The 14,056-nt window shown below is 37.0% G+C and overlaps 1 protein-coding gene across 6 annotated transcripts in view; it reads right to left on the minus strand.

Moving 5' to 3' along the window:
• The window catches only part of BZW2 (basic leucine zipper and W2 domains 2), a 50,626-nt gene that overhangs the window by 11,861 nt on the left and 24,709 nt on the right, over positions 1 to 14,056 (minus strand). For all 6 annotated transcript variants that reach the window (XR_006740940.1, XR_006740939.1, XM_036429270.2 and 3 more), the window contains 4 exons: positions 13,436 to 13,539; positions 10,104 to 10,169; positions 6,356 to 6,491; positions 2,123 to 2,232 (listed from right to left, as the gene is read on the minus strand). Coding sequence is in view for 4 of the 6 variants with exons in the window: in XM_036429270.2 (XP_036285163.1) it covers positions 2,123 to 2,232; positions 6,356 to 6,491; positions 10,104 to 10,169; positions 13,436 to 13,539 (416 nt within the window). In the remaining 2 variants the exon portion in view is untranslated. The remainder of the gene's footprint in view (positions 1 to 2,122; positions 2,233 to 6,355; positions 6,492 to 10,103; positions 10,170 to 13,435; positions 13,540 to 14,056) is intronic.

A 14,056-nucleotide genomic window follows, 5' to 3' on the forward strand; every position in this document is an offset into this window, starting at 1 on the left:
TGAGTCATGAGTTTCAAAATGTTAGGACAGAGTTGGTGGGAACAATTATCAAGCACACATTCATGTTAAAGCAAACATTTCATACCAGACCGAATTTCTGCTATGAATCAAGATGGGGCAGATTTGTTGTTCATAAATGTGTAAAGTTGAAATTTTTATAGATGACAAATTGAGCCAACAAGATTAAGCAGTTTGACTCAAATTATGCAGCCAGAAATATTTAAGGACAGAGCTGTGTGACCTTAAAAACCAATACTTATTCCATTGTTCTGCGCTGGCACTTAATATTGCATTTAGAAAGAATGTAACTGAGAAATCTGATCTAAAATTATGTTCAGAACAATATGTCACCAAACATATTACTCATGGTTTATATATGAACTATACCCAAAGTCCTCATGAATGTTACATAATATATGGAAAATTATCATTCAGATTAAACTGAGGCAAAATCTGTCTAAATCATATCATGACATTTACTGTAGTCTCCTCTACTGTAGCCTTGTTCTTGAGTCTATTGTCAGTGCAACTAAGTGAATCACCCTGTTATTACCCTAAATCACCAACCTTTCGGACCTCACGGACCACGAGCGGTCCATGGACCATCAGTTGGCGACTGCTGTCCTAAATCACAAATCTGCAGAGAATTCTTCAAAGGATTCCTATCTTTTCAGAATAAAAGCCAAAGTCCCTGGATGACATGGGCTCTGATACTCCTCTGAGCTGATCTCCTATGCTCTAGCTCTTACCAAATGCTCTTGCAGTCTCCAGCATGCCATGCCTCAAAGACGTCTATTTACAGAGATTTACCCCAAGTCTCTCAAGTAGGTTTCACGAGGGCAAGGAACTTTCTATCCTGTTCTCTGCTGGCTGCATAGCTTCTAGGACTGTGTTGGCTCAGAGCGGGCACTCATGCTGAATGAACTCTACTGTCAGTGGCAGAAATTAACGAGAAACGTAAATGTTCTTTTCTATCATATTTTAAAGATACAAATAGCGATATTTTAAAGCAAATTTCAAGAGACAAAGGAATTTTAAGTCACTGGAAATGCAATGAGGCAGTTTTAAAATTATTCCGTGAATTGGCACCTTCATACGCTAGAATACATTGGAAGAGAAAACCAGCTAAGAGACTAGGTAAGGAGAAGATGCCTGGGGTGTCTTTTATTGTAACTTCAGACTTAGTCCTAAAATTGTAAAAGCAATTTCACTTGTCATTTGCACAGCTTCTAGCAGAAAGATTATAAATAATAGGGAGCAGATAGAAATTAGGAGGACAAAATATTGTTCTTGACTTTTTTTTGGGGGGGGGGGAAATATGAAGAAGAGAAATCTATAATAAAAAGAAAGCATAATATGCTAATTAGACCAGACATCCTTCCAATGACCTTCCAGACGAAGCCAGGGCTTCGAGGGCCAATGCAAGCCGCCATGGCTGCAACCAGGCTTCGACTGATGGATGGGCTGAGCTGGGTGGGCAGGGTCTCCCTTTGCAAGGGAAGCCTGGGTCCAGCCTGCCTGAGGCTGGAGGGAAGCCAGTGCCAGCAGCCAGGGAAGGAAGGCCTACTCTTGCACAAATTTTGTGCACCGGGCCTCTAGTGAAAGTATAATTAAGTAATTGTGATAATGAGAGCTTTGAATGAACTACAGTGAATTTGTTTGCTTGCTTAAATAGCCCAATATTTCCAATGGATCTTGGTATAAACAAGGACTGCTGTTTAAATTTTTATTTTGTCAACACAATGACATCCATTTCGGATAGGTGTTATTCAACTCTAACCTAACATATAACAAATGTCTAAATAGGTGGGCTCAATAGGGCTGTACTGTAGGAAAAATTCAAATTTCTATAGTTACTAGTTAAAAAAGAAAGTGTTCTGATAAATGTTAACACTATGTCAACACACTCTCAAATTTGAAAGTTTGTTTTCTTTGAGTCTTTAATTGAACCATTTCCTTTATGAAAGAAAGATTAGTCTCCATCTACCATAGCACAGAAATGAGATGAACCATGCTTCCTCTCAGCACAGACCAGGCCTCTCCGTCATGCACTGTCCTGCAGATGCTGCCAGGCCATGCTGGAGGAGGAAGCAGGCAACACCTTGGTCCAGATAAGACTTACAAGCAGCCTCTTGTCCAAGTTGGCTTTTCTCAAAGAAGAGGTAACAGAGTTGGCATCTTTTTCTGCCATCCAGGCTTTAAAAAGCTTGACAGCAAACGAGGCTGCAATGCCTGTTTAAAAAAAGAGAGAGTTTAGTTGCTTTTATAAGTAAAACCCCTTGTGATGATGGTCAAGGCAACATTTCTCATCAGGATTCTGGAAATGAATAAATAACTCCAAGACTTGACTTGGTACAAAGGAAACATGGATACATTTCTAGGCAAAGTGCCATTCAGTGCTAAAAAGGGAACTTTTTCATTTTTTAATACTTTAAAAAAGTTACAGTGTTTTTCAAAGTTGGACTTCCTAATTCCAATCTAGTATAACTATAAATTATTTATTTTCGGTCAAAACCAGACTTAAAAACAAGTACTTCCTAGTGTTTTTGTCTGTATATATATATCACCCTGTAATTCACCAATATTTCATGTATATAACAGTGATCCTGAAGTACAACAAATAAATCATGAGACATAAAATTAAAATGTCAACATATCAACTAATCTGCTAATGACACCAGTAAAAGAGAATTAGCAGCAGCAGATACAAATAGAGCTATAAACATGTCTCATTTACAACTGTACTTTTTGTAAAAAGCATTTAAAAATATTCATGAATTAGCCGAGATCGGTTTGGCTCAGTGGATAGAGCGTCGGCTTGGGGACTGAAAAGTTTCGGGTTCGATTCTGGTCAAGGGCATGTATCTTGGTTGCGGGCACATCCCCAATGGGGGGTGTGCAAGAGGCAGCTGATTGATGACTCTCTCTCATCAATGTTTCTAACTCTCTATCTCTCTCCCTTCCTCTCTGTACAAAATCAATAAAATATATTAAAAAAATATTCATGAATTTACATGGCCAGTGTTGCTCAGTGGTGAGAGTTGCCCCATGAACCAAGAAGTCCCCAGTTAATTCCCAGTCAGGGAACATGCCTGGGATTTGGGCTCAGTCCCCAGTGAGGGTGTGCAGGAAACAGCAGATCAATGTCTCTCTCATTGATGTTCCTATCTTTCTATCCCTCTCCCTTCTTCTCTTTCTAAAATAAATGCAACAATATTTTAAAATATTCACGAATTAAGCTATAAAAATATTAATGCTGTTATAAGTTGAATTCTCAATATTTTAAGATATTTCTAAAATAGATAAGTTAATCAGGAAACCACTCAAATCGATATCCATATTTGAATTGGGATTTCCTAGTATAAACAATCAGAGATAATTAGGAGATAGCTCTTCCGTGAAAACTTCACATTTCTAAATTAATGTTCCTTTTTTATAATAAAAAATTAAGGTGCAGTTGAAATATTAAGCTGATCTTTCTGAATCGCAGGCTTTATTATTGCTGTTGGCCTAAGCAGCCTCAGTGCCCATTTCTTAAGAGAATTCCCATTTGCTCAGGCCAGGTGACTTCTACTAATCTAAGTCCTGGCACCACCTCCTTCTGCAATGATTAGTGTATTGACTTCAGCTTAAGCTCATCTGCCCAAGGCACCCCCCTGGCAACTACTACTGGGCCGAAACTGATCACATGGCCAATTTCAGCCAATCAGCTGAAGGCAAGAAAATTTATTTCATTATCCTATATCCACTGAACCTGAATGGGAAGCATGCCCCACACATAACTGCACCAGCAGACTTCTTTTAATGTCCAGGAAACCATCCTTGGGGTGAAACTGATGCTACAAGAGTAATGAGGAAAAATGAAGGAAAATACCCCAGTCCTAAGTGATACTGCTGTTCACCCTGAAGTCTGCCACACTTTTTTGTTGTTGTTAATCCTCATCTGAGGATATCTTTTCCAATGATTTTTTTTAGAAAGAGTGGAAGGGAGGTAGGGTGGGAGAGAAACATTGACACGAGAGAGACATTGATAGGTTATCTCCCCCATGTGCCCCAACTGTGGGGTCCAACCCAAAACTCTGGTATGCGGCAGGCACTCTTAACTACCGAGCAGCACAGCCAGGGCAAGTCTGCCATACAAGTCTGATGGTTACATAATAATTTTCTCCTTACGATATACGAATTCGGGTCCTGTCTTCCAGTTACTTGCAGGTAAATACATTCAATTGCTCTATCATTTATGCAGACACTAACTTTACCAAGTTTTCTTCATTAGAATAGCAGAGCAATGGAGCACCCTCCCACCCCATCCCAATTTTGGCTATGACTATAATACATATCTTATAAGTTGGAGAATTTTATGTTCTAAACTTGTTGACATGGGTTTTTAATGCTTTGATTAGTTCATCGAATCAATATAAAATTTAATATAAATGCATGCAATTAAATTGTTTAAAATGGCAGATGACGTAATCTATGTTCTAAGGAAGAAAATAAAGTATGCTTGAAACCAGGAGTTCAACATCTAGGCTTAAACCTACAGTATAACACTGCATTAAAAGTGACTCTTGGAGGGAAAGTTGGAGAAATATCTTTGTATTAGAGACTCTCTTGGATGGGATGACCTGATCCCCCTGAGCTATTTGTTGGGTGAGAGATTGACAAAAAGGTGTGATTTTTTAATCCTTTCCTATTTAGTAAGTGAGTTTTATCCTTTAATTTCTAAAGATAGTGGAGTATAAAGAAAAACCATGTCACTTCCATAGCAAAGGTATTTTTCTTCTCCTTCCCTACCCTCTAACATTTTAATAGAAAAAATTTCAAATATACAGAAAAGCTGAACAAATTCAACAAAAAAACTCATAAATACACACCATCCTGATTCTAAGCTGTTAACATTTTTGCCAATTTTGGTTTATCCCAGTGGTTCTCAAACTTTCTAATGACACGACCCTTTAATACATTTCCCTCATGTGGTGACCCCCCAACCGTAAAATTATTTATGGTCTTAGGCTCTACAACAGGTTGAGAACCGCTAGCAGGGTCATCAGAAAACACAGATATTTACATTACAATCCATAACAGTAGCAAAATTACAGTTATGAAGTAGCAACAAAAATAATTTTATGGTTGGGGGTCACCACAACATGAGGAACTGTATTAAAGGGTCGCACCATTAGAAAGGTTGAGAACCACTGATTTATCCCATGTCTGTCCATCTATCCATGTAATAATTTACTTTTTTGATATGTTTCAAAAGAAGTTAGGTTTTTAATACAACCAGAAAGGCAATCATTTTCTGTTATAAGGACTAAAATAATCTGATTTAATTATATTTACTGTTTACATTTTGTAGTGTTTTTCTAGTAAATTCTCTCCAGGGAACTACTTTAAAATGTTATACTATCAATAATACAATTAGAATCTGAACTATTATAAATCTGAACTGCTTTAAGCTGAAAAATACAGAGAATCCATCCTTTCCTTGAAAACTATAAACCTTTTCACTGCAGGCATGAATGAGGCTGGACTTCACATTTACAAGAGAAAAACTTTAAGCACTAAGAAGAAACAGATGTTTTCATAGAAACTCTTTTAATTTATTTTTAAATAACCCTTTGTTTTGTGTTCTATTATAACTTGAAAATCATTATCCTCCTACTCAAAAAAAAAAAAAAAAAAAAAAAAGCCCACTTTTGTTTTATTCTATAACCAAGTAATTGTATGTCTGTCAAACTCTTAATGCCTTAACATGAAAGCTAAGTGCTGATGCAGCCATCTGGACTTTCAAAACAAACACAATCAATGTTTTAAAAATGTCCTCAAAGTGAACAACTCAGCACAAACTCTTGAGGTAACAGCTGAGAAGCAAGGTCCTCACCAGGGAAATGGCAGCCTGGAGGCATTTGGGAAAATGAAGGGGCATTTTTGGTTGTTATACTAAAGGAGGGGGGTGCTACAGGCTGGCATTTTGTGTCCGAGGGCAAAAAGGTTAAATGTCCAAGAAAGCACAAACAATGTCCTGCACAATGAAGCATTGTCCCAACAAAACATGCCAATAGCGTGTAAGTTGAGAAAAGTGGTTTGGACCAAATTAATTTTAGGGTATTTGACAAAGACATTGAGTGTTACACCAAAAATCCTGGTTTATTACCAGTCTTTGTTTAGATGTGCAAATTTTTCATCTAATTTTCTACAATAAACATGTACAATTCTCTTATTTTTTAAGACCTCGAACATGCACATTATCTTACACGGGGGAGTTGAGGACACTAAGAAGAGATACTGATATTTTTCTAAATATCTGTGGCTTTCCTTCTTCATCTGACAGGTAAGTAAACATGGGAGTAATTACCTTCTTTAACTAAGTTGTCGGTGAAGAGACTGGTGAGGATGGTGGGAGGAAGGTTGCCGTTGCCTAGCAGGATCCCCGACAGCATTGCCAACTTTGTCTGCTCTGTTTCGGTAAAGGCTTTAAGGAAGAGGAGAAGCTGCGGGTCAAGCAAAAGAAACTGTGTCTATAAAGCAAAGGACTAGTAGGCAAAGAGCACACAGAATGCACATCCATGGAACACAACTAGCAGGTCCTGTGCCAGGCATAGTCCTCACACCTTGAAAACACAGGTTTGGTTACTCATTGGACACTATGAAGAGTGACTTTATCAGGCATAGTTCCTTTCTTCCAAGTTCACTTATATATAACTATAGATAACATTCACAGGAAGGAAGAGAGACATCTGGAGAACAGTGTGAACAGTTACATAAGTAATTTACATTTGGCTTTTTGTTCATTACATAACGAGAGTAATGTTTTCTGAAATACATTACTGTCTTTCACCCCCCCCCCCCCCCCACTTCTTTGGGTAGCTTCCCGCACCCATCTACCTCCTTTTTTTGGGTTAAAGCAAAACAAATAAAATCTAGGAAAGAGTCAATAGTCTTTGACATCCTGCATATACTTTTTCTGAGCTCACAGCATACATACTCTTCAAGAGAAAGAGTGAGTGAGAAAGTTCTTGCTGCTCTATTAAAAATAACAAGATTCAAGCTTGGTAGTTCTTGGATCCTGCAGGTGTGCCACCAGTTCTGGTGATGAGCTAATGGAGGACATGCAGGAAAGAAAAGTTCCTGACAGATAAGAGGCTTCTGATGTGAGGTGGGAAGAGCAATTTTGGAGAGGCAATTGAAAAAGTAACAATCCCAGAAAGGCTGCAGGGAAGCCAAGGCCCTCCTCATTCTGAACTGCAAGAGTACTAAGTCTGCAGACCGATCTCCCCTGGCTCCTGACCCCCTTCCGTCTGGAGCTTTCACTGTGTCCCTGGGCTATTTCCTCCGTTTCATCAGTCCTTAGGCATGCGACTCAGCTCCCCGGGGCTCAATATCACTATCCGGCCCTGCTCACTTGTTCATTACTTGGCTCCAATGAGAAGTTACTGGCACCAATATAGGCCTAAGTGCCAATGAAGTTCCATTAGTTCTGTCTGGTGGGTGTGGCAATATTAATTTACTATCCCCACCAGTTAAAAGATTATTACATTACATAGAGGTTATGTGACTCTCCAAATATTTATACCAGTATTGTGAATAAGTGGCAGAATGGAATCAAACCACTCCATTTCACCTCAATTTATGCCTGTTAAAGTGTTGATGAATTAAAATGAAGTCAGCTTCTAAGTTCACAAGAAATAAAGAGGGAGGGACGAGAGCATGAATGATTAAAACTCCAGGGAGCATTAGAAATTGGGCAGGATAAACACTGAGAAAATCACAGACACTTTAGATCAATCTTGAGTAGGGTTCAAGTGAATAATGTGAAATGACTTCCAAAATAAAAATGTTAACAATACTAGTTTAAAGACATTAATATACCTATATTCATTAAAAATATTCCATTACAACAAAATGGTGCAAAAGTTAGATCATTCTTTAAAAATTAACATTCACATTGCTCAATTCTATTAATCAACATTAAATTTATGTGCTGCATGTATTGCAGTAGATTTTTATTAAAAAATAGAATACTGTGAAATGTAAATCATTCTTGAAAGCATATTCATTACATGAATGAAATAATTAAGGAAGTTTTCACGGCTGAAACGAGCTAAGATAAGTAAAAACGAGTAATGTTATTAGACAAAGCAGTAAGACGTTTAATTTATCTGAATGCTTTCCATCATTTTTCATCATATTCATTTCTCTACTTAAGCACTCATTTTTCTAAGCATTTAGCAGTATAATGAAACACATGCCTTTCGATCTAAATTCTTCACATTAAAACAGTAATACTGCCAGAATAAAATCTAACAATAAACAATAACATAAAAATGTAAAAAAAACCTCCTCTCTATTCATACTCCTTTAGAATCACATTAACTTTGATGCATGTCCTTCCAGATTTTTAAATGTATTGATAAGTATCTGAATATTACAAGTAGCTATATGTATAATACAAGTTGCTTTTACTGAACTGTACATTGATGGTAACTAAAATTAGTAGAGTGGACCAGATACTCTTTGTGTATTAATATCTACAACAGCCTTGATCTTTACTTTACAGAAAGGGAAACCGAGGCACAAAAAAATTAAGAGATTTGCCAAGGTTAAAGTAGTACCAAATAGTTGTTCTGCACCTTGCTATTTCATTTAACAATCTACCATGGACACTTTCTTCAATCAATTCATGTGGCTAGGCCTCATTCTTTTTTAAAACTATATTTTCATTGAGTTTTTACGGAGAGGAAGGGAAAAGGATAGAGAGTTAGAAACATTGATGAGAGAGAAACATCAATTCAGCTGCCTCCTGCACACTCCCTACTGGGGATGTGTCTGCAACCAAGGTACATGCCCTTGACTGGAATCGAACCTGGCACCCTTAAGTCCGCAGGCCAAGGGTCTATCCACTGAGCCAAAACGATTAGGGCTCATTCTTTAGAATACTGCATAATATGCCCCTGTATAGAGTTATCATAATTTAATTAATCAGATGCCCACCAATGCACATTTAGGTAATTTCTCAATACTGTGATGAACACCTTTCAGCATACAGTTTTAAGTATCCTTTCTGAAGGACTCATAAATAGAAAATTGGGTCACTGAAAATATTAATTTAAAAAATATTATTTTACAGCCAAAATATTTTTTATGATATATAGGACCACTTTGAACAGGAGGAAATAGTTAAGAGCAAAATAGATGTTATGGTTTCTTTATAATTTAGGCAGATGTCTAAAACTGGAAACAATGACAAAGAAACATACAAATTTATAACAAGTTAATATAGTGACTGTTACATATAAACACAGAGGAACTACAAACTGGAAGAGGGAACATGTTGCAATAACTGAAAAAGAGGTCTTTTTAATAAGGCACTACTATTTATTTCACTACTTACTGGAGGCCAGTCACTATGTTAAGCACTTTATATGTTACTAGAGGCCTAGTGCACAGATTCATGCAATAGTGGAATCATTCGGACTTGGCCTATGCGGATGGGGCCAAGGGTCCTGGAATGTGAGAGGGTACTTTGAGAAGTTGCTGTCACTCTGCAGCAACTGCGCTGAGTGTCTGCCCCCTAGTGGCCAGTGCATGTCATAGCTACTTAGGCTTTTATGTAGTATATAGTTATCATCCCCCCCCCCCCAATTACCATAAGGTTTGCAATCTTGTTACAACTATTTTGCAGATGAGAAAAATCACTGAGATTTACACCTTTACATTATCTCCAAAAATGTGTTTTATCCCTTTTGCTAAACTGTATTTTTTAAATTTAAGAACTTTACTGAGTATTAGCTGCTGTGCAGTGCTATTTCACATACTTCAACTAATTATATCACCTTATCTTGATTCCTCCCTGAATATATTTCTTTTTCTTGCATATTTTATGTTCTTTATTTTAAGCTCTATAAGGTCAGAGATTATATTTTATAAAACTGTTCCTATTGAACAATGTATGCTGTTTTATATTAAATATGTATGAAAATCTAGATTAATCATGTATTTCTTCGTACAGGTATTAGCTAATGATTTGTTAAACTCATTAATTCAGTCAACAAACATTTAATAAAAAAAAGTCAACAAATAAGACATTACATTTGAATTTTTACCTTTTTCATTGCATCCTCAAAAGCCTTTTCCAAATACTTATATCTCCTGATGAGTTTATTGAAGACCTAAACATAAAAGAGAGCCATTTAATATTTTGTAAACAATTTTAAAAGGCAATAGAAGGAGGTATAGAAATTTACTCAAACCACAACATAGATCTACAATAAAAAATGTGTATTTAAACATGCTCAGTTGTGATATGAGAACTATAAGCATTTCAAAGGAGTTATTCTGGCCTAGGGGGGAAAACAGCATCGAAATGCACACATTGAATAAAATAAATTCACTGAAGAATATAACAGGTGAGCAACTGAAAATAACTGTGATGAAAAAGAAAATGAATAATTTAAAAACCATGAGATGAAAAGATTGAAATAACTTAAATGTGCAATCCATGTGGGATTAACATGTGATCACCTGCCATCTCTTTAATACAAATTAAGCTATAAAAACAAATAAAAGTATTTTCCTGAAATTCTGTAAATCATAGGCAATAAGGTACAATCTCAAGAATGTGTTTAGAAATATCCTGTAGGAATTTGTTATGAAATCCAGTATTTGAATAAATTGGGAAATATAAATACAACTATTTTTAAGTAAAATATCAACCCTAAATGAAGGGGGTTACATATATAATCACACAGATGGTAGATATGCTGGCAAGAAGATCAGAGTTCAGGGGAGCTTCTACTCTATGTAGTCACAAGCATGTTTTTAGCAGATGAGGAAAAAATTGTTTTTACTTAATGGCAAAAAAGGGTTATTGACCACCACAATCCAGTTAGAACTCTCCAGCAGGGTATGCAACTGTGTCAGTGGAATTCTGGACTGTTTTTTTAAGTGAAGTGATGTTTGTTATGGACTAAATGTTTGTGTTCTCTCAAACTCATATGTTGAAGCTCTAACTCTTAGTTGTGACTGTATTTGGACATAGGGACTTTAGGAGATGGTTAAATGAAGTCCTAAGGGCTTGGTCCTAATCTGATAGGACTTATAAAAGCCAGGGAGAGCACCCCACTAGAAAGCTAATCAGCTAGCACTTTTAACTTGGACTTCCCAACCTTCTAAACTGAGCAGTAAAATTCTGTACTTTAAGCCACCCAATCTTATTTTGCTATAACAGCTCAATAGGACTATACAATGCTCTTATTTAAGTAGGGATTTTATAAATACTATTAGAGGCCCACTGCACAAATTTGTGCATGGTTGGGGTCCAGCCAGCTTGTCCTGGGCCGGCTGTGGGGAGGGGCTGTGGGAGGTTGAGGACCAGCCAGGAGGGGCTGCAGGTGGTTGGTTAGCTGCCCTGCCCCTGGTCAAACTTCCAGTCATGGAAACAATTTGCATATTAGCCTTTTATTATATAGGATTTTGCTAACTGTGAAAATCACTCCTGCATCTAATTTCTTTCTCTTAGATATATTCTCATCTAAAACTTCCAGTGTTTATTCCATAATACAGCCAAGAGAGAGTCCAAGAGTAAATATTACAGTGCTGCCCTTTATGGGGGAAGAATAATGCCCAACATGGGATTGAGGAGTATGGTTTTTCTCCAGGCCTTCTTATCTTTCTTTCCCAGTGGAACCCAACTAGCAAGTAATACACCTGTGGCTTGTGTGAATTTAATTCTAACAAAAGTTCTGTGAGGAAGATAAGGTGGGCATTAATGTGGTATTTGGCAGATCCAGGAACTGCTATTAAGTATGAGACAGAAACAGAAATCAGAAATCCTGGTCCTTAGTGAACTGTACTTATTTGATATACCGAAGGCTGAGCGGAAAATATAAAAGTCCAGCTTTTGAAATGAATACACTTGCTTCACTACACACCTGCTCAGGGCTCTGTGGGCCATTTACATACCGAGGAGAAGCAAAGATTTCCTATTTATCCTCACTCAAGGATATTTTACTTTTTTCACTGATTTTTTTTTTTAAGAAAGAGTGGAAGGGAGGAGGGGCGGGTGGGACAGAGAGATAAACATTGATGCAAGAGAGACACTTCCATTGGTTACTTCCCGTTGGCATCCCGACCTGGACTGGGGATCGAGTCTGCAACCCAGTTATATGCCATTGATGGGAAATCAAACCCACAACCCTTTGGTCCAAGGGCTGACACTCTAACCACTTAACCAAACTGGCCAGGGCCCACTCAATCCTTAGAAACTATTTTATGTTTTTATCTGTTACGTGTTTCTTATATGTAAAAAGGAAAGAAATACCTTTGCTAAAATGCCATGTAATTGGAATAATTTTTTGAAGTTAAAATTCTTGATGGCCACATATCTCATATATCAGTCGACTTAGCATGCCTTTCACATTTTAATAACTAAAGTAAAAGACAGTTTCTAGCAAATGAAATCCAGTCACTTAGTTGTCAGTATGTCCTATGGCCTTTTTCATGAATACATTGAAATGTGTATAACAAGACTTGATGATCTTGGACTCAACCACAAAATTTAGTTGGGAATAAGAATAGACTTTTAAGAAGGGCCCAAGATAGAATCAGAATAGGAACACACCAATTCTAAGTGGCTAGTCATGCTTTTGAATATAATGCTGTTCCTTACATTCCTGCCACACTCTGACCCTCACTAGGGCCTAAAGACTTAACTTTTTCACCAATCTAATGAATGCAGAAGAATGTTTCATGATTTCACTTAAAATTTCAATGAGTTTGAATATGTCTTCATCTAATTTTGGGGGGAATTGTATTTCCTCTTCTTTGAAAGGCCTACGTGTCTTTCCTTAATAGATTGCTTGTCTTTTTCTTACTGACTTGCAGTGGCATATTTAATCTGGATATGAATCCTTAATAGCTTTTATGTATCACAAATTTCTTCTTACTCTTCCTTTTTAAACAGCTACATGATAGTCTCTTAATATGAATTACCAAACTTTACTTAATTATACTCTATTGGTCCACTATCACACTGTTTTTAATCCCTTGAGATTGTTATAAGCAACACTATGATAATTAACACTGTATGTATACCAGAAGTGGAATTCCTGGGTCAAGAAAATATATAGTTTTAGTTTTGAAAAATACTACCAAATTGCTCTCCTTAAACGTTGGTCTAATTTATACATTCACCAGAAAATATATGAGTATTCAATTCCCCACTTCCCTTATGGGTGAGAGGTAAACATCTCCACCTTCATAATGTTTTGATGCCCACTGTCTTATTATGAATGCAACTGAGTATCTCTCAATGTTATGAGCTATAAACTATTCCTATTTAAAAAGTGGCCCGTAGAATCCCTGAACCTAATATTTCCCTGAATCCTGTTTAAATGTTTCCCTTCTAACAAAACAACTTCTCCATGATAGGCTCTACCTGAGCATGGTTTCGGATGGTTTCATGATCTTCTTTTGCTGAAAACACACAGTGGTTGGTCATCTTGGTCTTGTCACCATCATCTATGCGTGTCCCTCCAGGGGCTAAAAAAGAGAAAGGCAATGAGGAGAACAGATCAACACTGCACCACAGGAAAACAATAAAAGTAGATGTCTACTAAATCTAAGAGTAACATAACATTTCACAGAGTGATGTGCATGCAGAGATATACAATAGTTCTTTATCTATTTGTTTATGTTTCTCTAATACAATGCAAACTGATTGTTCCATTTTAAACTCCCACCACTGTATATGAGATGATTGTTCTACATTCTTGCCTTCACTAGATTCTATCACTATAAGTCTGATCTTTCCCAACTATATCCTTAATCATGACAGCTAAGCAATAATATTTATTCACTGAACTTAGTTATTCTCAATGCAATTCCTGATGTTTCCCATATCAGGTCACGGTTCACTTTTCAGTCTCAATAATATTTTGTCGGATTCCAGTTCACCAACACTGGCATTGACCAAGCCTGGAGTTCATAGGATAGGTCTTGTTGGTCTGGAGGAGGTAATAAAACTGTTCCCTCCTCCAATCCAGTTCTCCATGCAGGG

This window comes from Pipistrellus kuhlii, unplaced genomic scaffold (assembly GCF_014108245.1).
Source record: "Pipistrellus kuhlii isolate mPipKuh1 unplaced genomic scaffold, mPipKuh1.p scaffold_m20_p_10, whole genome shotgun sequence".
NCBI lineage: Eukaryota > Metazoa > Chordata > Mammalia > Chiroptera > Vespertilionidae > Pipistrellus > Pipistrellus kuhlii.